Raw genomic sequence first — 23,947 nt, 5'->3', positions numbered from 1 at the left:
CTCTCTACACAAAAACAAATTAAGGTCAATATATCAATTCTTGATGTAAAGAAAACAACCAAGGGCCTAATGCCTGTAAATATGGCGTTGCTCATTAGGGTGGTCCAATAAAAAAACCCTCACCAATTTGACTGTGCAATAATTGTGTACGAAAATCAAAACATTTTTGTTTTTAAGTATTTTGCGTTTTAAAATTTTCTCAACGTTTCAATAAAAATTTCTCACACGAAACTTTTGCCTGATAGAATAATTTAATAGATCAAAGGCAACAGTGCGTATGGATGATGAGCCAAAACGATTTTTTTTGTAATTCAACTTGGTTTGGTGTAAAAAGTACCAAATGTCGAATAAGATGGTGCATAGGATCTTACATTTTGTATTCTTTGATAATAGTTTTACTGGTAAATGCTTATTTCATTTGAAACAAATTTTATGAAATTAACTAGGGTTTAATAAGTTAATAAAACAGGACTTTTACTTTTAATTTCACAATTAAACATTTATTTGAAAATTATTTAACTAAAATTTAGAGAGAATTTTTTCCAAATTAGTGACTTTATTATTTAATTTAGTAATATGGCTCACTGAGCCTTTGCATGCCAACGATTCAGATTGAAACGGTCTAATATTACGAATTTCGATTGTAGCTTAATTACGTACATTTATTTTTTTTTTCTGTGTAGTCGGCTAAGCGGCCAAAAGCTCTGCTTTCCGCTCAAAAAGGAGCAGGGTCGAAGAGAAATACTGGGAAATTGCCGGCTGCGGCGTCGACAGAGAGCGAGTACCGATACCGATTCCGGGTGCGAGTCCGAGTCCGATGTCGATGCCGATGCCCGACTCCCAGTCCGATTCCGATTCAGATTCCGATTCCCGGCGCCTTATAAATACGCAGAGCCGCAGGGCGACGCTTTCATTCTCTCGCAGTGTTTAAAGTGACATGAAAGTGACGACATTGGCGCACTGTAGCAAGTCATGTATCAGCATGTCCAACCAAACAACACAAATCATATTCACGCCAATGGTGAGTTATCGCTATCGTTCGCCCATAGTTCAATTTGTTTTTTATTCCTGGCACCGTTTTTGGTTTTCGCAAATTAGTGGTGATTATCCCGCAATTTATTTCCACTCCATTCTGCGGTGCTAAGTGAGCGGGCAAACAATAATTGCTCGAGTTGTTGCAGCATGTGGTGCCAGGTGTGCGTGCTTTTTCCGCGATTTTGCTCCGCTTTTTTACTACCATTTTTTTTCGTGTGAAGATTTGTGAGTGACGCGCATGCGCTTAATCGACAAAAAAAAAAATGTTCAATTACGGGCCGGCTAACGGTTTCCCCTGTGTGTGTGTGTATGTGTGTGTGTGGCAGTGTGTGTAAGGGCGTGAGTGGGTGGGTGGCAGTGTGTGTGTTATTGCATGGGACTGCAGCAGAACAGCTGTTCCAATCAGCCAAAAACCGAAAGCCAAGTTCATAAAAGTTGCAAAATAAACAACGGATGTGAGACACACACCTACACCAAAATAAATTCCCATGGTTAAAACCCCGAAATTCACAATAATTCGCCATGATTCTGACTTATCAAAGTGGTCATCACCATAAAAAGAGTTTAAGCCAAAAGACGGACAGTTGTTTTGATAAAAATGAATGAGAAATTTAAATCTGCGGCTTTTCTTGACAAGTGCTTTAAGTGGCATTAGTTATTTTTAAAAGTTCAACATTTTTTTTGGTTTAAATTTGTCATCTATAGACTTAAGGACTTAAAGGGAAATCACTAAAATCCCCTAAAAATCAAAAATTCGCGTACAAAAACAAACACGCACTCAATGATTTATGTGAGAACTAAACAGACGATTGACAAGTGAATTAATTAATTTATTGGGAGCACCGCAAGCGATTTTCGATAAGATAGGCAGTATTAATATTATTAGCTCAGATACGCAAAAGTATTCCGGTGTTAAGTATTTCCCAAAACCTTTAAAAATAAAGTTCTATATTTTATAAATTTCGGATCTAATTTTGTTTGTTTTGTAAAAATCTTCTATGTTAGTAAAGATAAAGTCTTAAAACTAACAATATGAAATTCTTTCCAAAATACCTCTTGCTAAATCTTTTGCTGTTCACAGTATCGACTCCCATTTAGGTAAGGGAACTATACAAATATTGGCAATTACTGATTATACGACTCTACTTTCTTGTGCCCCCCTCACGTTCGATTTTACTTTCACTTGAGCTTGTTTACGTTAGTGTCCCTAAAAGCAATTTTAACGACGGCCAGCTCGGCCACCATTGTTCCATGCCCTTGTCGCCTTGTCAGTTACGTAATCGCCGAAAGCTGCCGGGGGTTGCTTATCAGCGGGTGTCTACTGTACCCCAACCCGACCGCAAATATGTCCCGCTTCCCAGATACATAGACTCCCATTTCAGTGCTCTCGTATCGTGTATCCCATTCAGGAGGTCTTTCCGATTAACTGAAAATGCGTTGCCTATTTTTAGGCGCTGCCACAGAGTTTTCCGCCTGGAAGAGGTTTAATTACGGCCCAGTTTTAAGCCGGCTTTTCCCGATTGGAGACGAGCTCGGGCTCGACCGAGATTCTTTGGCAGCCGGAAGCCGTTGGGGCCCAAAGTTGCAGCCAAGCGAGTCAAGGACAAAGTCAAGGCAACGCAAAAAGGGGTGGAATTCTTTTGTGCGTGGGTGGGCTTAAATGGTCGGGCGATTTATGTGGATGGTGGGAAAGTTCTTGGCGTGACTGCAATTTGCACTTGACTTAATTTGGCCACGAAATACTGTGGACTGGAAAACTAAACAGGAAGCTCTCTTTAAAACAAAAGCCGATGTAAAATTCGTAGTTAAGCTACTTTTATACGAAAGGTATTACAAAAATTTGAATAAGAAAGTCAAGAATAAAGTTTCTTACAGTCCTTTCTAGCTAGTTTAATAAGGACATTTTTAAAAACTATTCATTATTCATTAATTTTTAAAAAGTATCAACATATTTTATATTCTCTTAGAGTAAAATTGCAAAGAAAATCTTTACGTCTTTAAGGTGGACTATAGATTTCATAAAGGAGCAGTTAGTAAAAAGTATTTTAAAATCCAGTCTTTGGGATCTAATATTTCCTCTTAGTACCTAGGAATAATTAAAAATTACTTTTTTATCATTTGTTTTGTACAAATTGCCGTCTAGAATCTTAAAAACATTGTTTGTCGCATCTATTATTGCGCCTACAAAGCAATTTCGCTACTTGCCAGTTCATTGTGCACAGGAAAAAATAGTTTGCGACTAATGATCTAATGCCTTTAGCTAATAATTTAGAACTGCCTGTCATTAATCACACTTAGAGAGAGATGTCGCCCAGTGGTTTTCCCCCAGTGTTTCTCAGCGATCTAGCACTTGCAGTTCGCTGTTTGCATTGCTTGTGCAATCCGCTGAGTGTGGGGACATTCCCAGCCACACCCAGCGCCTCCTCCTCGGCCCCGCCCACTCGGCCTCAGTCTCCTTAAATAAGCAGACTAATTCCGCCCTCTGTAAAGCCTCGTATGATGTAGACAATATATAAGAATATGGCAAGTTCAAGATTTAACATGACGTTGAATATATGCTAGCACTCGAAATTATTTCAAAAACGCAAGAATCTGTTGTGTGACAATACAAATTTTAGCTAGAAAGTACACTGTTTCGTGTTTCGCGACTATAAGAAATATTTTTAATGTTTATCCGTATATTAATGCTTAAGAAATGTTCACATTTGGCTGTTTTTGAGTAGTGATTATCTGAGCATAATAGAAAATGTGTTCAAATGTTCCATATAATAATAAGCGGTCATTTTGATTTCATAAGTTTATAGATGAGTATTTACTTACAAGTATAAATAAAAATTAAGAAAAATTCATAGAAACAAAACTGTTGTTAAATGAATCCAAACTATTGAGTATGAAAAACTTATTGAAAATACGATGTATAGGCTTTATATTATTTAGAATTGAATTAATACTAATACCTGCATTATTTAATTTAATATTAAATTATTTATAAAGTATATTGTCATTTTGGGGATGATTCTAAGAGAAAAAAAATCAATTTGGATCATACCTCTTGATTTTACCATGCAATTTTTCGCTCAGTGATCTAGTGTAGTCACGAGTTTAGCAACGTCGTAGTTAGTTTATTTCATTTAGACTTGGGCTGAAGGCATCATTCTCATTACGGAATTTGGGGGCCAGGGCTAAGAAGTTCGCCATTGTGCTCACGCATTGTCCTTGGCTTTGTCATTTGTCTGGCGAGTGGGCGGTGGGTGGTGGGCAGGTCCTTGGTGCGGGACTCCTTTACAGCCCCGCAAAGTGTGCTACGTGCTTTGGGGAGCAATTCCCCAGCTGCCAAGAAACTTTCACGTCGCTGAAGCGGCGCTCAGCAATCGCAGCCAGTTTTTATTGGGGGTGGCAGTGAAAGTTCCAATGGCGATAACACAGCCTGCGATTTGTTATCAGCGGCATCGAGATGTCCTCGCAAGGACATGGCCCAAAGCGCAGGCGTCGACTGCCAGAGCTTTCCCGCAGAATACCGGTATTCGTTTCCCTACTTTAGCTATTTTTAACCCAGAGTCGTCGAGCCACCCAAATACCCATCCATCCATCCAGTGTACATACGTACTATACATCCGTGGATGAGCAGCTGGCAACGTCACAAGGAGCCGGCTTCCTTGCTTCCATTGCGTAAGTGAGAGGGGCTGTGCCATAAAAACAGGTGGCCCCGCGTACCGCCCCCCGCCCCCGGGCCAAAGGGGCGTGCCCCACAGATACACAGCGACACACCATCGCACACAAACGCCACGTGGGCCGCTTTCGATGTCAGCGACAGCCGTCGCCATCAGTCGCCTATAAAAATTTCATATATTTGATGAGAAAACCGGCACTAGTTTGCTCAAAATGGCAACATCATGAATTCTCTGCTATGACGAGGATAAAAACTTTTAAATTACAATTTTATTTCATGCCTTAAAGTATTAGTGCAAGCAAAAAGTGTAAAAAGTATGCATATGGAGTGCAAAAGTACCCAACTGTAAGAAAGTAATTTTTAAAAATTTAAATTAAAATAAAACATTAAAACAATATTTATTATATTTTAAACTATAACCATTTATTAGGTTAGTCATTTAATTTTTAAATTATTATTTTTTAATAATGTACATAAAGCAAAACAGTTGTTTGAGAAATTCTATTTAAGAGCAAATAGAAAAATACTTGTTTGCGAAATATCCAAAAACCAAAACCATCAAACAAATATGTAAATTTTAAGTTCAATTTCTGTTATGTTTTAATAACTGCACACAACGTATTGTTATATCGTTGCTTAATTTGTAAATTATTGTCTACAAGGCATCCTAAGGCATCCTGGGAAAACAAAAAAGAGACGGCAGTCAACTGACCCGCTAAACTTTTAGGGAATTCCAGAGAAGCGGTGGGCAGGCACAAGGGCGAGGAAAAACGACGAGCCTCTAAAATTCATAGCCCGCCCACAACAAAAAAATGTTGTGATGTGTACTATATTTGTGTTTGTATGTCCTTGCCAAGCTTACAAATAATTGAATGGCGCCCGAGCAGGAGAAATGGGTTCAACGCCTTGAAGTGCTCCTCTTTCGTCCCTCCCACTTTCTCCCCGCTTTTCTCCAACTGCCTGGTTGTGTATTCCATTCCCCCTTCGGCCCAACGCCTGGCAACAGCTTGGGAAGCCAATATTTGTATTTCACCAGAAGCATTAAGCTTGCATGAGCATGAAGGGGTGGGGGGAGGGGGAAAACTTTTTCGGCTTTTCCTCAGCTGCCGCGGCTATTTCTGAATCCCAATTCTCATGGACATGTGCCGAGGTTTCCACCATGCATAAGAGATAACGGGGATTGAGAATGAAAAGAAACGGAAGCAGGACCGTGTTTTCCATTGCAGCTGTTTGATGCTATTTTTAGAAGCGTTTTCCAATCAATTTGCACATGCACATCGTTTACACTCAAGGCTATTTTATTAGGGCTTGAAATGACTTAAATGTGGGTTTTTATACAAATCCGCTTGTCAGCTGATTTGGGGTATAATAGCAAACTGCCCTTTCTTTCGGTGTAATTATATTATGCAATCGCCTTGCACAAACGAAATCTCTCTAATATTCTCAGCTGCCCCGTCGTCCAAATGAATTTATAGCTTTGTAATTATTACGGCCGGTCATTAGCGTCATCGTCGCAGACGACCGAGACTGAGCACTCACCATAACGCTTGGCGCGTCACGAGTCAATTTAAAATCAATTGGCTTAAATTGATATGCCAGCAGAAAAAGGCAACGTTTGTGGTAGTCAACCGATGGCCGTAGCAAATGGCAGCGAATAGCAAAAGTCGACAAAACCGATTAACAAAAGATCAGCTGTCGACTTTGGAGGGATTCAAGTAATAGCCCAAAAGATAATGCCGAAATCGTCATGTGTTTACGGATTATAGCGAGAAACACGTTGAAAAGAACGATCCATTTCTTTTTTCTTAGATTTAATCCTTAAACACATTGAATGAATGAAAATTTGTTGGAAACACAAAAGCTGTTTCATGGATAATACATATTCAAATCTGATTTCTGCAATTATAGATCTTATTCGGCCAAAACTTATTGGGTTTGTGTCCATACTACGAAGGCTAAAAGCTTATAAAGAAAGAAGTTTCCCTTTTTTTGTTGAGCTACATATGGATAGCCCAACAGCATAAAAGGATTTTATTAACATTTTTCCTCCATAGAAACAATTTAGTTAAATTGGTGTAGCTATTTTTGACTTCAAATATAATTTATATATATGTGGCTATCAAAATTGTTTGCGATTCAGTAACCCACCTATGGAACTCCGTTTTTTAAAGTTACAAGTAAGTGTCTTTATAATTCTTAAATTTTTGTTTTACTTGGGTTGCTCAATCTATATCCTGTGTTTTAAGACTCACCCTTTGCTGAATGAGCAGACATTTGTGTGTGACCTTCGTGTCGACTGCTGTCAATGTCAAGGTGTAGTCGTGTAAATAAACAACCGAATGGTTTTTCTGTATTTGTGTGTGTCACATATATTGTGGCTAACAATGACGGCAAGAGCTAACAGTAATAAAAAAAGCAAGCTAGCATTGAAAATGGCGTACACTGAAACAAAATGTTTATATAAAAACAAATCAAAAACAATAAGTTTTCACAATTTTTGGCGACCAAGTTACTCTAGTTTGAAAGATAAACATTTCCTTTCTTTAGAAAAAAACTTTGTTTACCCATTTGCAACCTACATACTAAATTTCATATAGATCGTTAAAGTAATACCGCTATTTTTAGATGGCTTCTTTAATATTCGCCACAGTTGGTCGCCAAAAAGTATGCAATTTATACAATCTAAGGTCGAGAGTTTTAATAATACTTCTACTTTAAAGTTCTACAATTACAATACAATTGTTTTTTTTTTTTAATTTTGTATTAATGTAGTGTTAAATTATTCAGAGTGCGAAGAAAACATGATTTTTACATTTGGTACACATGGCAAAATAGCGACACGCCCCACCACCCACTTGCTTTAAGTGCATGGGTCGCCTTGACATTGACTTTGTCGTTCTTCCGCCCAGACAACCTCCCCCTTGAGTTTCTGAATCTCAATTAACAAAAACCAAAAGCTGGCGAGCAGAAGCGTTAAACGTTAAACGACAAACGATACATTTCAATTTAGACTAGGGCGAGCAAAATTTCGACAGCATCCAATTCGAGAAAAGGGGAAAGGGGACTCAACAGGAGGTGGCAGAGGTGGGCATGCCTGACGCAAATGGAGCCCAACACATATTGAAATGAAAGCATTTCATTAACGAACTCGTATGTTTATGCAGAAACGAATATGGCAAACAACGACCTAACAAATATTCTTACAATAAACATATCAATTTCTATAGAAAGCAAAAGATCATATAATATATTATAGAAATTAAGAAGTTGTATCATATTTTATGTGGAAACGATTTTATTTTTTCAACTTTTTTGTCGAACAAGTTTTTTTACTTTAAGGCAAATCATATTTAGCGACTAGGAAATTTATGAATGAGCAGCCATAATTGCAACATAGATTAAATAATGGGCCTTTATCATTTACCAACTAAAAAAATTCGCTCGTAGGCGGTTTATAACCGGTTAGCAAATGGCTTTGGTGGCAATAAAATTGAACAGGTCGCAGATTAAGTTTCAATTAGATGGCAACTGGTTCGCACCTGATTTATCAGCAAAACTTTCACGGCCTATGATAAAAAAAAACCGAAGGTGTTAAGAATGAAACAAAAAGTGAGTAAAACGAAAGTGTGTGATAGTGTGGAAATGAATTTATTAGCTTAGCTATCAGGTTTCAGTTCGTGATTTACGGCCACGTATAACCAATGCGCTGTTCTGGTTATGAAAAGTGTCCAAACAGAATTAAGAATTTTGGACATGGACTTGGGACTGGGACTGGGAATGGGAATGGGACTGCAGAGGGCCATTGACACTTTTGTCGAGACTTGGATCTTGGAACTTGGAACTCAGAACTCGATGGACGTCCATCGATGCAGAACAAATCAATTAAGCGAATGGCAAGTGGTTTATTTCGGGCGCATTTGTGGCTCGCGTGTCAGACGAGGCTTAAGCAAACACTTGTAACAGCGTTTTCTGATTGATTTTGTTGCGGGGGAGGGAGGTGGGGAGACCTGGTTGGAGTGTCAAAGGTGAAGCGCGGACAATCGATCCATCACTTGATCAATCAACCCATCTGTAGGCCATCCAACCATTTTAGTCTAATTAGCACAAACGAATTTGCGACACAGGCAGATGGGACATTTCATGCTTTGTTTAATTAACAGAGCCAACGCATATGGGAAAACAAATAATTTGAGTTAAATACGAATACATTTTCATTGAATTGAAATGAAATGGCAGCTCAGGCAAAAACGATGCCGCCAATAAAAGATGATCGAAAAAGGGGTGATCTATTATTGCACTTAACAGAAATAGAAGTTGCTTCGGTGTCTGTTTTGTCTGTTTTGATAACACGTATTGAAAAATTCTTGAAATTAATGGCATGAACTTAGTTTATATGCCAATGAATTCATTCTGCGTCATTGCGCCTTCTGAAATGCATCGATATCGGGCATGAGTCGCCAAACACTCTTCCGGTCCCCTGAAAAATGTACTTTTTCTTGTGTTGAATAATGGGAAAATCCACAGCCGATGAAAAACTTTAATAAAATAAGTGTTCCTATTAATACAGGCTTGTTTGTGATACAGGCTTGTTTAAGTTTTAAAATCATGGTTTCTGAATTCTTTTCGGCTTCGTTGTGGTTTCGATCAGACTCTGCAGAGGCCTTGCTTTCCTGCTCCGATCATTTTGATTCAAGAATTTCTGACGCGACGCCCGCAACAAAATTAACTGAAAATATTTACCATCAGCGGCGGCAGCAGAGGAAAATCGTTTTTATTTGGCCGCCAGCCAATTAAGATGCACGAACGAACACTCCCCCATCGAGCTTTTGCATATTTGAAATTTTCATTTGCACGTAGCAGCTTTTCTTCGTCCCAGAATTTTAACTGAGCAGCGCGTGATTATTACTCATTTAGTGGCGCTGACGCTAAAGCCGACGCCGACAATGCGACATCCTTTCCTCCCTGAAGTTGAATGGCTACACTACAAAAAAAAATGAATATCAAATCAAGAAACTGGAAATAGATTGGAGGCCAGTTTATCAAATAATTATTGCTTGACTGTAATAGATGTTCAAAAGGGTAAACACCTCATTATTTAAACAATCTTCAGAGGAAATACAAAAATGTTTACGTTACGCTATAAGTAGAATAAAATCCGAAGCGGAAAAAGTTTTATTTTCGTTTATCTTTAATGTATAAATTTAATTTAAGTATAAACTTAATAAAATTTGTTGGAAAAGTTCGTATGTCAATGGCTGATTGCATAATCTGTTTATTTGATCGATTTGAATGATTTTAAGTGCATTTCCAGTAATGATTAATTAAACGCAGTGACATTAAGAAAATGAAATTGATTGTTGCCGGACAACTCAGTATAAATAGCAGGCGATAATGATTTTTTTGTTTGCCCCCTCAAAGCTCGACAATTTGTGAAATCCCCTAGCTGTTATCTAGTCGAATATCTTAACAGTTTGTGTTTTGCGTTAGAGGGTCTAAATAATTAGCGGACAAAATCAGCCGACAAGTCCAAACAATGTTCGACCTGCACGGCCTCTAAAAATACAAAGATAAATGGCACATCCACACACAATTATCCGCTGAGTCTACGTGCATCGCTGGGCGTAGGTTCTACTCACGCAAACTGAGGTACAGTGGTCACTCTGCAGTTGAACGTTTTTCAAATTTAAATTTCACCTAAAGTAACTAAAAGTAAAACTGAATTTTTTTAAACTATAAAAGCTATAACCCAATTGCTTTCTAATTCAAGCTAACTTAAATTGAACTGAGGATTTTTAGTTTTATAATTGTTTTTAAAAACTAAAGAATACAACAATTTAATGAAAAAATGTTGTTGCTTTTTTTGTGGGTCTTTGAAATAAATTAAATATTAACCAAACGCGTACATTTAATATTAAAAGTTGGCTTAGCAAAATATTGTATTGAAAATATTTTTCAAAAATGTCTTAAAATATCTTTCCATGTAACCCTTAAAGCACTCGCTTTTACTAAGATTATAATAGACTATGATCTAGTTTCGATTGCCGGGTGATCACTGTAATAATCTAATTGCAGGCATAACATTTATGTGGCGCTTCATGTCTGGATCGTCAAATTGCTGACATTTAATAGAACGGCCCAAGAATCCGACCGTTCGACGTTTTGTCCGCCTTCACTCAACTAGATGAGGACTTCAAAAAGTGGGGGGTGTTGGGGGATTTTGAGTCTGGCTCGTGTTCCAATTCAATTAACCAAAAAGTTGTATCGTCATTTGATGGTTGTCAAGTAGAGCATAACAAATACAACAGAAAAAAAATCATTTATTAAGTAAGAAAGCGTATAAAGTGTGAACTCATTACCGCAAAAATTTTTGGAAGAACGAAATTTGAAGTTTGTCTTTGTTATTTTATGTGCTAAATATTAAAGCAACCAAAACCAATTTTGTAGGCATTCATATCATTTAGTAATCGTTCACTCAATCAAAGTCATTATATTCTATAAGAAATTTATTTGCAATTATAGCCATTGATAACATGAGATATAAACATTAGTTTGAGAACTTGATATTGCCGGCTATTGAAAAAATATTTAAGTCATAAAGTAACTGTAATTACGATGTGCTAAAATGCATGTATGAACTTAAGTGATTGATTTACCAAACGGTTCAATCAATTGTTTACTTTTTCCCCACCCTTTGCAAATGTGCACGAGGCATTCGATCACTTGTTGACTTGGAAAGATCTTCAAGAAATATATCCGACCCGCCCATTCTCCACCTGCCACGCCCCCTTCGCCGGCCGATCAAGAAAACAGAATAAACACGAAATGCTCACAGGCCGCGTGACTTTTATGACAGAAAATACATTGAGAAAAAAAATAGCTGAGCAAGAAGAAGCTAACGAAGCTGAAAAACGACAGAGAGCTTAACGTATGAATTTATGTTTTTGGGCCTACATATATGAAGAGTTTGTGTATCAGACGTATATTGTTTATTTTTATACGCACAATTGCTGTCGAAAAAATAGCGCTTAAAAATAAAAATGGCTACAATAATTTTAAATTCTAACAATAACTAACTATTTCTTAAGTTCACTGATGTAGTGCACTCATGTAGTGCAAATTGTGAAAATCAATGATTATGCCCCAGACATTAAATTGAAATTTATTGTGTTTTAAACCTAAATGGTTTAAAATCTTCATAAAATGAGACCAGATTTCAAAAGTAAAGTAAACATTCCGCCTAATACGTATACTTAACGTATATTACGTATACGCCCTGTTAAGCTAAACCTAAATGGTTTAAAATCTTCATAAAATGAGCCCAGACTTCAAAAGTAACGTATACATTCCGTATACAATACGTATACTTATATATATATATTACGTATACGCCCTGTTAAGCCAAACTTTATTTTTTATATCTCTGAAGATTTCGGTAATATTACCTTGGAAAGAAATTCAAATCATAACCAATAATTCAAATTAAATCGATGCTAAATGTTTGGCTCAGCCGGTATGACTGTACTGCATACGTAGGCGCCGCGGCGTGTGTATCCAAATCTTAAAATACGTACAAGCTTTATGCTCGTGCAGATGTCTATTTGTTCAACACTATCTTTGATACATATACGATTTTTGGGGGCAAATCCAGTCGCAGAATCGATGAATGTACGCACATTTGGCAGAGTGCTATGTGCATGCGGTCGGTCGGTGGGTCGGTCAATGGGCTGATGAAATTTGGCCGCCTCGTGGGCGAAAACAAAAACAAAAAAAAAAAAAAAAAACAAGAGATCCAGTGACGTAGCCAGACGACTTTCAATAGGAGTCGCAGCACATGACCACGAGCAGGGGCTCCATTAATAAGCGGCCAATTGAGGCAAATGAAATGCGCAACCAACAATTAATTGAGAGGAGCCGACGAACGGAGGCGACGCGAGCGGAATCGAGTCATCATAGATGCCACTACAACTGCTGATTCGGATTCGGATTCGGATTCGGATTCGGATTCGGATTCGGATGTGGATTCGGCTGAGTTGAGCGGCGAGAACCTTCTGACGTCGCCGAGGCATGAGCCGACTAATTCAATTTGAAATTTTTATGCAGAGTTATAAATAGCGGGGAAGATCGAGAGCAAGAGACACCGAGGATGCCTTCACCTTGACAATTCTATAATCAAAATATAGAACCATACGACAGACGGCGAATTGCATAAATCAGTCAGAAGGAGGAGGACTTCTATACGTACGCAGTGTGTCACGTAGCCAGCGGGGAAGAAATGGAGAGCAGTGCTTTTACCGGCATAATAAACTTATAACTAGGTGGTTTCCTTTCGAAGGTACAATAAATTTGGCCCGATATCCTTATCGAATCCGTTGATTTTACTACTGCTCTTTGAACTTAGTCTAATCGCTTTTTTGGCGAAATTAGAATGCAATTGAGATTAAACACCACTTCAACTTCAATTAAGTTAAAACAAACAAAATATAAACAAAATACCACCATCTATTAAAGGATTTGATAACTCAAGGCCCGTATTAGTAGTATGCATGTTGCATTTGCATTTAACGAATATTTGTATCTAATCTTTAGTCAGGTATTTGCCAAGAATTTATTTTTGCCATCTTTAAAACCGCTATAAAGCTGTACTCTTAATATTTTATATTTTTACTTTACTCGTTAAGTGTATCATGTATCTGAAACCAGTTACCCTTGACCTTGGCTATTATTATTAGTTACTGTACAGTATTGTCATTCTACTAAATTATTATAATATTTAACGCTGCATTTTCTATCATATTTAAGAGACCAGACCCTTAATCTGCGATGTAAATTTATTAGATGTAATTTGAAAACAGTTACTGAAAGGCTTATGTATCCTTTTCTTTTATATTTCTGAAACTAGCTTTCGAGATAACTTTGGATATCACTATTATCCTCCCTTAATGTTATATTTAAACCGCGATTTTTAGAACCACTAACTAAAAGATAGCTGTAGCTTTGATCCAACCGAGTACTCATCTCATAGTCAATCTCCCTTGGAGAAAGTGGTTATTCTCTCGTTAGTTTGGCGGCGGTCGGTTTTCGGGTGGCCGCTCGTCGGCTGATTTTCCGGCGCTCGGCTGCCGCTCGAGTACCGCTCGGAGTACCGCTCGGAAAGCGAGTAACGAAAAACAAAAACGAAAATCGAAAGGCGGAAAGCTTTCGCCGGCGGACTATTTGACGCCGACGCCAATTGGGATGCGAACAGTTGCCTGCGAATCGCCGACCACTGCGCTACACTTTTTTTGATCCGCTCTTGGTCGGAACACATATATACATATACTTTTACATATATTTATATTCGTATTCGCTGAGAGCTGAAATTCGCGGCGAAATAATTTTAGCAACTTGTTATCCGTCCATGCCATGCGCGATAAAATATCACAACTATTTTGCTTGCAAAAGAACGCATGCAAAAATAATTCAACAGATAATAACAGAGGTGTGTGTGTGTGTGGCGTGAGCTGTGTGCTGTGTGTGGTGTGTGTGTGCCAATGCGAGTGTGTGTTTTACTCCATTCATAAACTTTGTATGCACAGAAAAGAAATTCGTTATGTATACCAGCTATCCGATTCGATGCAAATTGTTTTCTGTGTATGATTTTTTTTTTCTGGTGTCTGATGCTAATCCATGTGAAACCATGCTAATCCCTGTGTTCTGCTCTCTCTTTTTTTGATCCGTCTGCTACCGTGTGATCCTGCAGGACATAATGTGCCAACAAAAGCAACGAGCAACGGGACCATGTGCGCCAATGGGGCTCTTGGGACAGAAGGGCCCGAAGCGCCAGAGACCGACGCATCAGGGACCGGGCGGATGCGGAAGCCGCTGGAGAGGAATGGCTCAACGCAGAACCACGTTGTTCACCTCGAGAGAAGGTAACGATAACGAGCTAAATCTCGTGCCCACTAAACCCAAAAAAAAACACTGAAAGCTTAGTTTGAATAAGAGTGTCTTGAGAAAAAACTACGGACAGTATTAATGTATAAGTCTTAATTCCATACTAAATAACCCCTTAACATAATATTTTTATTTCTATGGCCTTAATATTAAATCATATTTCGCACCCAACTGTTTAAAATGCATGCAACAATAGTATATGCATAGGTTATGTACTCAGTTAATCTAAGAAGTGAGATGACTTAGAAATCCTATTTCTATTTCTATATAAGAAAATCAGAATATTGTAACGCAAGGAAAATATTATTAATATATTGTTTTTATATCATAAAAAGCAAACAGCGAACAGCCATTTACTTTATAGCTATTGGGATTCAGCTTAGCGTAGTTAACTTTCTTCTTCGTTAACATAATTTACATTTAGGATATTAATTCAAGAGATTGGTATTATATTTATAACGAAATCAATTTGTTACGATAATAATGTTTCGGTTTGTTTTATAAAAGTATATATTTTAGCTTAAAAATTGTAAAACCTAATAATTCCTTAAATAGTAAATGATTTTTTTCAATATAAAAGAATATTTTTTTTCAAGAATACTTTAATAGGCGGCAAAAATGTTCAAAAGTTGCTTTCAAATTTTTTTTATCGATATGTCCGGCTAAGAAAAGAAAACATGTAATATTTTGACAGCAACTGTATAAATTATTTAATAGGTTATTCGTTTAAAGGAATATTTATAAAAGACCAATTTTTAAAAATAAACTGAATTGTTTAAGCTGTGGTTATTTGTAAGCAAAATATATTAAAATATTGAAATAGAATATTTATAAGATTGAATTATACCAAAACAAGAAAAGAAAGAGAAGACTAAGATTATTTACTACTGAAGTTATAACAAATATATGAATGTGTGTCGACGTAAATATTTTCTATTTACTTTGCTGAAAACGCGCTATCCACTTGATTTAATTTTAACACATTGCTGTCAGTTAAACGTTTTACTCAACGCACTCAAAATTAACAAGTTCACGGATCTATTTTTGACATCTATTTATCAATATCTACCGACTTTTGAAATTGGTAAAAAATTTTAGTGATGAAATACTCTGTTATGTTTTAGTTTTGGTTATTTTTCTTTGCTCTAGGAATAAAATTTCCATTTAAAAAGCTTCAGGCTTAACTTATATTATTTTGTAATTTAATATATTTGTTAAATTTTACTTTGTTTCTAAATGAGGAGCTTCTTTAATTTTATATTAAATTGATCAAAACCTTGCCACTTTATTGCTTTACTTAATTTCTGGGCCTATTCATCATTCCTTATTTTTTTTTTTAATTTCAGGCTGGGCCTCTTCAGTGGGGTGGCTTTAATTGTTGGAACTATGATAGGTAAGTGTAAGAGCCATTCGGATATGCTTTTCCCCCAGCGAAGTGGTCAAAACAAATGCATAAAACATGAGCCAGGAATGCGGGCACCACCGTCAAGAAAGAGAAAACGAACAAAAAAACGAAAAAAAACACGAACACGCAGTTTTCCTTGAATTGTGTCAACTGATTCTACTCTTGTTGACTTGACTGTCCATCTTTCTCTCTGGGACTCTGTCGGTGAAAAATATTGAGGCACATTATTTCACTCGGTTTATTTTTTGGTTAAGATTGGAGGCGCGCATGGCCAAAAATACGTACGCATAAATTTGGCTATATGTACGGCCGAGTACATATACACAGCTTTAGCTTCAGCAATATGTATTGTCTGTCTGTGGGTGTCGAAGTGTATATAAATGTTATATATATAGATACGCAATCGGCGTGAGAACGAGAGTGGCAACGTGGATTAAGGGCATTTTCCAGACAATTTTTGGGGGGAGGAATAGGCCAGGACTCTAAACTTGTGGAAAAGGTGTAATTACAGCATAAACAGTAGTGGTCAAATCACGAATTTACAAAATCTGTATGAATGTTGATGTTTCAGAGTAAATGGATTTTAAATAACGACAAGTGATAGCTAAATTTAAATGCATTTCAAGATAATGTTTATAATTTTTGCATAATTTTTAGAAATTAATTTGAATTAAAATGGTAATGACTATTATAACTACCTTCAAGATAGATTTATTTTAAATGTTTTTAGAATTAAATTGTTTGATTTGATCTCATGTTGTGCTCTTTTTTTATTTCAAGAAATGAAGGGTAAATAACGTTCATGATTTTTCTTAGAAAAGGGTTTTTTGTACAGCCTTGATACTTTTCCAATCCGTTGCCCCTAATCTCGAGTTTTCAATAACATTTACCACCGAACTGAACGCGGCTCTACATAAATCGAGGCTAGGAACATGCAATGAATTACATATTTATGACACGCATAGCGCGTATTTCAGCTGCTGCACTTTGACCTTAGGCAATGGCACGCAATTGTGCTACGTTACCAAATTGTTGCACGCCCCCAGATCGGATGTCCGCCCACCACATTATCCATTTCGTTCCCGGAGAAGTTCTCTGCAAAAATACCACTATTTACCGGTATTGCGCATACGCCGCGTGGTTGGAGCTTTCGCCGAAGCTTCTGCCCACTGATGACGTCCGCACCACCCCCAATCGTCTAGCTATACATATATACCATCCTTATTAACATAAGCGAATCAATGGGAAAAGTTGGGAAAAACAATGTGCTCCCTGATCAGCTGTTTTCCCAACTTCAGCTGTGGCGTATAAATCGGTTAACTTTTGTATATATATACATATATATCCCTATTTATATGCTCTCTTTCTCGTTTATTTTATTCACAGGGTCTGGAATTTTTGTGTCACCCTCCGGTTTACTGGTTCGCACTGGTTCCGTTGGAGTTAGCTTTATAATCTGGCTGGCCTGTGGTGTGCTCTCTCTGCTGGGTAAGTACACAGCCCCGAGTCGAAGAGGAATCACCCCCAAATGTGTGCACCACGTGCAGCTGACCCACTTACCGACGCGGCCAAGTGGCCAAGTGGCCAAGTCCCAAAATCCGACCCTGCACTCATCACAACTTGTTGCATGGCTGGCAGGGGGCCAAACTTTCGCGGAATCTCACACCTTCCCAATGTTGTGCACTAGGCATGAACTCGGGGAACTGGTTCATTCAAATGATTTAAATGATTTCTTCATTTGAACTGTAGAAACTAACCATCTAAACATTAAAAATTACTATTAAAGGTAATTTCTCAATGTGATGTTAAAATTTAAGCAAACTTGCTGTTAAAAAATTGTTAAACTTGCTGTTAAAAAAAGTTAACAATTAGTTTATCCGGGTATCGAAACAAATTTGTAGTTTGAAAAATATCAGTTTTATTCGGCATAAAACAATATTAAGAAAACAAATTACTACTAAGATGATGTTTAAGTTTAACATTGTTAAGAAGTTAACTTGCTGTTAAATACAAATTTTTTGGTCGATTTAAAAAATATTAATCGTATTGCGCATTAAACAGTTTTATTTACACCGTGTATATTAACACCACATTGAGAAATCGAGTTAAGGCAACCCAGCAATGTGACTTTATCTTATCCTTATGTTGCCGATTTGAAATTAGGACCCCTAATACATATTTTGGAACAAAGAATATTGTTTATTTCCGATCCAGATAATTTCGAGAATATTAATCCGAGTAGTCCCCAATAAAAGATCATACAAATAATTGAAAATGGGATAAGTGCAAATCTGGGGGAACTTACAATAAAAACCCACCAACACTTTCTGTTTCCACATTGTGCAAATTTTGCAAACGGAGTGGAGTTCTATCCTTTAATTAATTTTATTATTATTACCATTTCTCTAATTACTTTCCCCCTGCCGACTTGCAGGCGCTCTGGCATACGCTGAACTTGGCACGATGAACACGTCGTCGGGGGCGGAGTGGGCGTACTTTATGGATGCCTATGGACCGGCGCCGGCGTTTCTGTTCTCATGGGTATCGACTTTGGTGTTGAAGCCATCTCAAATGGCTATAATATGCTTATCATTTGCACAGTACGCCGTTGAGGCCTTTGTGACGGACTGCGATCCGCCCAGGGGCGTGGTCAAGATGGTCGCCCTAGTGGCAATTGGTAATTATAATTTATTATATATTTTTTGGGGGATTAATACCGAAATCACAAGTTCAATTATTGGTATCCAAAGCAGTGCAACACAGTTCCGTTTGTGCAACAGATTTTGCATATTATAAAATTTTAATTTATAATACAAATTGCAAATTAAATAAAAATCACAAATTTGTTTGTTTTTGCCACAAAAAAACAACAATCAACATTAAGAATAACCATAAACTTTGTCGTTTAGCGTTCGATCTAATAATAGATTTATTTCAATATATCCAAAAGTTGAAAATTTTTGTCGTCAAAAGTTAGTTTAATACTGAATGGAAATGAACGACAAGAACGCAAAAAAAATGTATCTAAAAATTTTACATAATCCTGTTTGTTCCATTTATACTTCAATATTAATTGTTGGTCAAGTTGATATAGTTTTTTTTTATTTTTAAGGAATTTAGAACTGTTTGTGAATAAAACGATAAACAGTATACATAGTTTTTGCAACTTAAACATACTTAATCGGAAAATAAAATAGTTATACTTTTTTTATTATTGTTTATTTGATATTCCCTTCGGTATTGAACCCTTCTATATAAAATGTATTCGAATAAAATCTAGAACGATGATGACTTTCTTCCGCACAGTGATGATTCTGTTCGTGAACTGCTACAGCGTCAACCTGGGCATGGCCGTGCAGAACGTGTTCACCGCCGCCAAACTGGTGGCCGTTGTGGTGGTGATCTGCGGCGGAGCCTGGAAACTGATGCAGGGCAACACACAGCACCTGTCGAATGCATTTAACGGCCCGATGCCGAACGTGGGCTCCATTGCGACGGCCTTCTACACGGGACTGTGGGCCTACGACGGCTGGAACAACCTGAACTACGTTACCGAGGAGATCAAGAATCCCAGCAAGAACCTGCCGCGCTCGATCATCATCGGCATTCCGCTGGTGACGCTCTGCTATGCCCTGATCAACATCTCCTACCTGGCGGCCATGTCGCCGGAGGAGATGATCGAGTCGGAGGCGGTGGCCGTCACCTTCGGGAACCGCGTCCTGGGGGTGCTGGCCTGGCTGATGCCCCTCAGCGTCACCATCAGCACCTTTGGCAGCGCCAACGGCACGCTCTTCGCAGCTGGGCGGTAAGCATAGCTATGCAAATCAACAGTGCTGGGGTGTACCTATAGGTACTATGGGTATCAATTACAAATTTAAGAGGCTTCCTTTTGCATTACCTAGGTAAAGATTTGTATTTAACTTTTGGACATGCTATGTTAGGTTATTGAATATTTTTATTTATTTTGTTTTCAAATAAGCTTGATACCACCAAATTCAATTTTAGGTTTTTTTCGCATATACGATAATAATAATTGTGTAATTTTAAAGCAACTTGAAGATAAGTTAATTCCACCGCATGTGTAATATAAAAGGATGCCAAATATCTGTGCTTTTACTTTTTAGTTTCTTAAAATCTCTCCCGACTAAAAAACTCTTGAGTTCTGAAACACATAAGAGAAGGTGTCCAAAAATTACATAGACTTTTTAAAATTGGTTTTACTTAAACCTTTTATATCTTAGAATAAATATTTAATTTAATACCAAATTTACTTTTCCGAAAAAATTATTAGTGACGATAGCTTTAAAAGTTCACAGGTCTCTATTTTCCACATTTCCCACAGTAAAGATTAATTTTCAAATTTTTCCAAGATTGGAATATGAATAAATATTTATAAGAAATAAAATCTTTACATTGGCTAAGACTAGTATTTGATTAGTTTAAAAAAAGGCTTTGCAAGTAATGTGAAATGCTTAACCATGGATGCACTGATCACTGATTATTTCTGATTTCGATTTTCGTAATTCTCTTGATAGCCTATGCTTTGCGGCCAGTCGAGAGGGTCACCTGCTGGACATTCTCTCCTATGTCCATGTGCGTCGTCTTACACCCGCCCCGGGGCTGATATTCCACGTAAGTATCTGATAGACTCTGTGTAGATTTTTGCATTCCTCATTGCTTCACAGATGATATGAACAATCCCAAATATGTCTCTTCATATCTAACTCAAATCCGATTGTAATTCTCTTAGTAATGACACATAGGTCACTATTACACACATAACTAAAAAAAATGTGTCGAAAAGTATGCAACAGTATATTTTGAGTCCGGAAGTCCGTGGAATTCATTGCGAGAGACGAAGCTCTCTTTTTCATTGCATACTTTTAGACCTTGTTAAATCATTTCAAACCGTAGTGCTTTCTAAGCCCTAACATGCCCTTTTATATGTAACTAGATCCCTAATGTAACTATCCTAGTAATACTACGTTTTGTGTTCCGCCTTCTAGTCCATTTGTATATACCACGTATAATCCGATCCTCGTTCTAAACTCCCCTATCTTTCTGTATCTTTCTCTGTGCGTATTTATCCCCGTCTCCAGTCGCTGATTGCCTCGGCAATGGTGCTGCATGGCACGATTGATTCGCTGATTGATTTCTTCAGCTTCACCGCCTGGATTTTCTACGGCGGCGCGATGCTGGCCTTGATCGTGATGCGCTACACCAAGCCCAACTATCCGCGGCCCTACAAAGTGCCGATCATCATTCCCGTTGTGGTCTTGGTCATCTCCGTGTATCTCGTGGCTGCGCCCATTTTCGAGACCCCGCGCGTTGAGTATCTGTACGCCCTGCTCTTCATCTTCGCGGGTCTGATCTTCTACGTGCCGTTCGTCAAGCTCGGAATGACGCCCAGGTTCATGAGTAAGTCACTGCAATTTCAGGGGGGAAAACCACATTGAAGGGCCTAAAAAATAAAAAATTGTATTTAAATTTATAGCGATAGTTTTTGAATTACTAGAGACCACGTAAATTAACATTTTGATGGAATGAAATATATTTTAAAGGTTGTTTAAATTACACATTGGGAAAAGCTTTGCAAATCTAGAAACTCTAGAAACTCAAAATCATTTATAAAGGTCTCCAAAACTATGCTATGATATATTTTAACAATAAGGTTACTTAATTCACAAAAAAAAACATTTTTTGAAAGTTTCCAACCTTGACAGATCTCTGAGAAATAAAGATTTGCATAAATCACTAAGATTTTAAAATCACTCTTAAATATTCGGGAACGCTTTAAAAATCCAAAGATCAAAGACTTTAAATTATTTATAAAGGTGTCTTAAACTATGCTATGATTTATTTATGAAAGATTTATTCATGAAATTATTTATCTCACGAAAGGTCTTATGAAGGATTGCCACCCTTGACAGAATTCTCTCAAAATAAAGATTTGAATCATTAAGGCTTTAAAATCACTTACAAATGTATCTTAAAAGTAGGCAACGATATATTTGAAATCTGAGAGTTGGAAAAAGGCCTTCTTTTTTATTGCATACTTTTCGACATCTTAATAAGCTGTTTTAAAATCCCAGTGATTATTGTGACACTTTAATTAAATTTGAAAAAAAAAAACATAACGTTGGGGCAAGTCCGTAACTAAATGTGGTTTCCATTAATAACTCGACTGCGTTGTAAATTCCGAGACTAATTCTAATCCTTACCCCTGCAGATAAGGTGACACTCTTCTTCCAGCTGCTGTTGGAAGTGGTGCCCACCTCCTCGATGGCCATGTTCGAGTGAAGCTGCCCCAGGAAGTGCTCAACTAGGTGGACTGGGGTCACCAAACTCGGAACGAGAGAAGCAAATACATTCACTTAATTACTATATACAAACGAGGATATGTGAGGAGTGAAGCATAGACGATATGGGGCAAGGGGCGATATGGAGGAGTGTTGAGAGCAACCTATATTGATATACTGACGTTGTCGTTGACAAAGTAGTGCTAGAGAAACAGAAACTATTTGAAATAGTCTCTTATGCTATGAGCTGGTTATATTCAAAGGTTATATATGAATATACAGATATTTAGTGTGTATCTTTATCGATTGTATGTAGCGCGTATAGGCCAAGTTGCATAGTTGATACGTTTATACAAACAAACAAATCTATATATACATATATTTTTGTGTTCTATTAATTGAAGATCAAGACAAATGACAGAAATAACTAAAAAACAACCGAAACACACTGAAACAGTCGAAACTATCCTTGCCAAGCGGTTGAAAGTGCGAGCCCCGAAAAACATTTAAATTTATTTCTAATGGGCCGAGGTTTGAGTACAGTGAAACAAAGACACCACCAATCCGTACAGTACAGTACCGTACCCACCTAAATCAACACTCGCCGCAGAGCTTTCGGGCTTATCCTTGTTTGATCACTCTTTGAGTTTTCCGTTGGCGCTAAATGCCCTCATTATATACGAGTTTAACGATCTAGAGATCGGCTGGAATAGCAATATTTATATATATGTATATGTGTGTGATGGAACGGGCATGATGATAACGATGATGATGATAATAAGGCAGAAACAAAAATAAAGGAAACCCAACAAGGAAACACAAAAGGACAATGGCAAAATACAAAATACAAAGACCCCAAACTGAATGTTTCTAACTTTGTGCGACAATGACGCGTGTGAAATTCGTAGGACTGCAAATAGGCATTAAAGATTTGTAATTGATACCAAAGTAAGGTAAAGAAAACAAACACTAAGAAAATTCAAACAAAAAAATAGAAAAAGCCAAGTGAAAAAGAAAAGAAAAGCAAACATAAATACTACTATGGATACTTGTTAAATACATTTTTTTGCGACTTCTGTCTGCTTTGACAAATCGTTGCAACCAAAGCTAGAACTAGATTTAGAGAAACGGTTATGCTTCTATGATTATTAATACTATACCATTTTTTTGTTGTTTTAATTTGTTTTCGGTTTTTCGCTTTTCGTGGAGGACTCGTCGTACACGAGTTAGAAAAAGACAGCAGATGCAGGTGCCATCTCGCTCGCAGCCAATATATGAATTTAACTTTTTTTTCAAACTATTTTTTTTTTTATAATTCTCGCTATGCTTATCAATTGTCTGAACCGATATACAAAACATTTATATCTTTACCTATATATAGGGATACTACAGAACTTACACACACATAAATATATATTTATATAATTTGTTAAGTTTAAAAATTTTATAATTTTATTACCAACTATTTACAATGAGCTAAACGGTAACCAGAACAAATCGAAAATCTCTATCTATACATGTACCTACCACCTAAAGAATTGTATTATGTAAACCAGAAATTGACGAAATAAAGTTTTTGAAACACAATACTTTCTTAATCTTTTT

General features: G+C 37.2%; 1 protein-coding gene across 4 annotated transcripts; it reads left to right on the top strand.

The window, feature by feature from the left end:
- Positions 1-911: 911 nt before the first annotated feature.
- LOC108135432 (b(0,+)-type amino acid transporter 1) lies at positions 912-23,929 on the top strand. 4 transcript variants are annotated; one of them, XM_017256169.2, is made up of 10 exons: positions 13,942-14,183; positions 14,445-14,616; positions 15,985-16,031; positions 17,430-17,531; positions 18,478-18,584; positions 18,645-18,720; positions 19,350-19,848; positions 20,579-20,675; positions 21,143-21,461; positions 22,273-23,929. In XM_017256169.2, the coding sequence occupies exons 1-10, from the start codon at positions 14,108-14,110 to the stop codon at positions 22,341-22,343; spliced, it is 1,566 nt and encodes a 521-aa protein (XP_017111658.1). In that variant the 5' UTR covers positions 13,942-14,107; the 3' UTR covers positions 22,344-23,929. The 4 variants fall into 4 exon arrangements, with proteins under 4 accessions (XP_017111659.1, XP_017111657.1, XP_017111658.1 ...); XM_017256168.2 differs by lacking the exon at positions 13,942-14,183 and adding an exon at positions 914-1,021 and having other exon boundaries at positions 18,478-18,720; XM_017256167.2 differs by having other exon boundaries at positions 18,478-18,720.
- Positions 23,930-23,947: the final 18 nt, after the last annotated feature.

The sequence above is a fragment of the Drosophila elegans genome, unplaced genomic scaffold (genome assembly GCF_018152505.1).
Source record: "Drosophila elegans isolate 14027-0461.03 unplaced genomic scaffold, ASM1815250v1 contig_149, whole genome shotgun sequence".
NCBI classification, from domain to species: domain Eukaryota; kingdom Metazoa; phylum Arthropoda; class Insecta; order Diptera; family Drosophilidae; genus Drosophila; species Drosophila elegans.
Note: the sequence above shows the minus strand (reverse complement) of the source record. Positions and strands in the feature narration are given on the sequence as shown.

Coding starts and splice junctions, on each gene's coding strand:
- LOC108135432 (XM_017256167.2), top strand. CDS start 14,108: ATGCGCGATAAAATATCACAACTATTTTGCTTGCAAAAGAACGCATGC. Junction 14,184..14,444: donor TTCAACAGATAATAACAGAG/GTGTGTGTGTGT, acceptor GTGATCCTGCAG/GACATAATGTGCCAACAAAA. Junction 21,462..22,272: donor AATGACGCCCAGGTTCATGA/GTAAGTCACTGC, acceptor TTACCCCTGCAG/ATAAGGTGACACTCTTCTTC.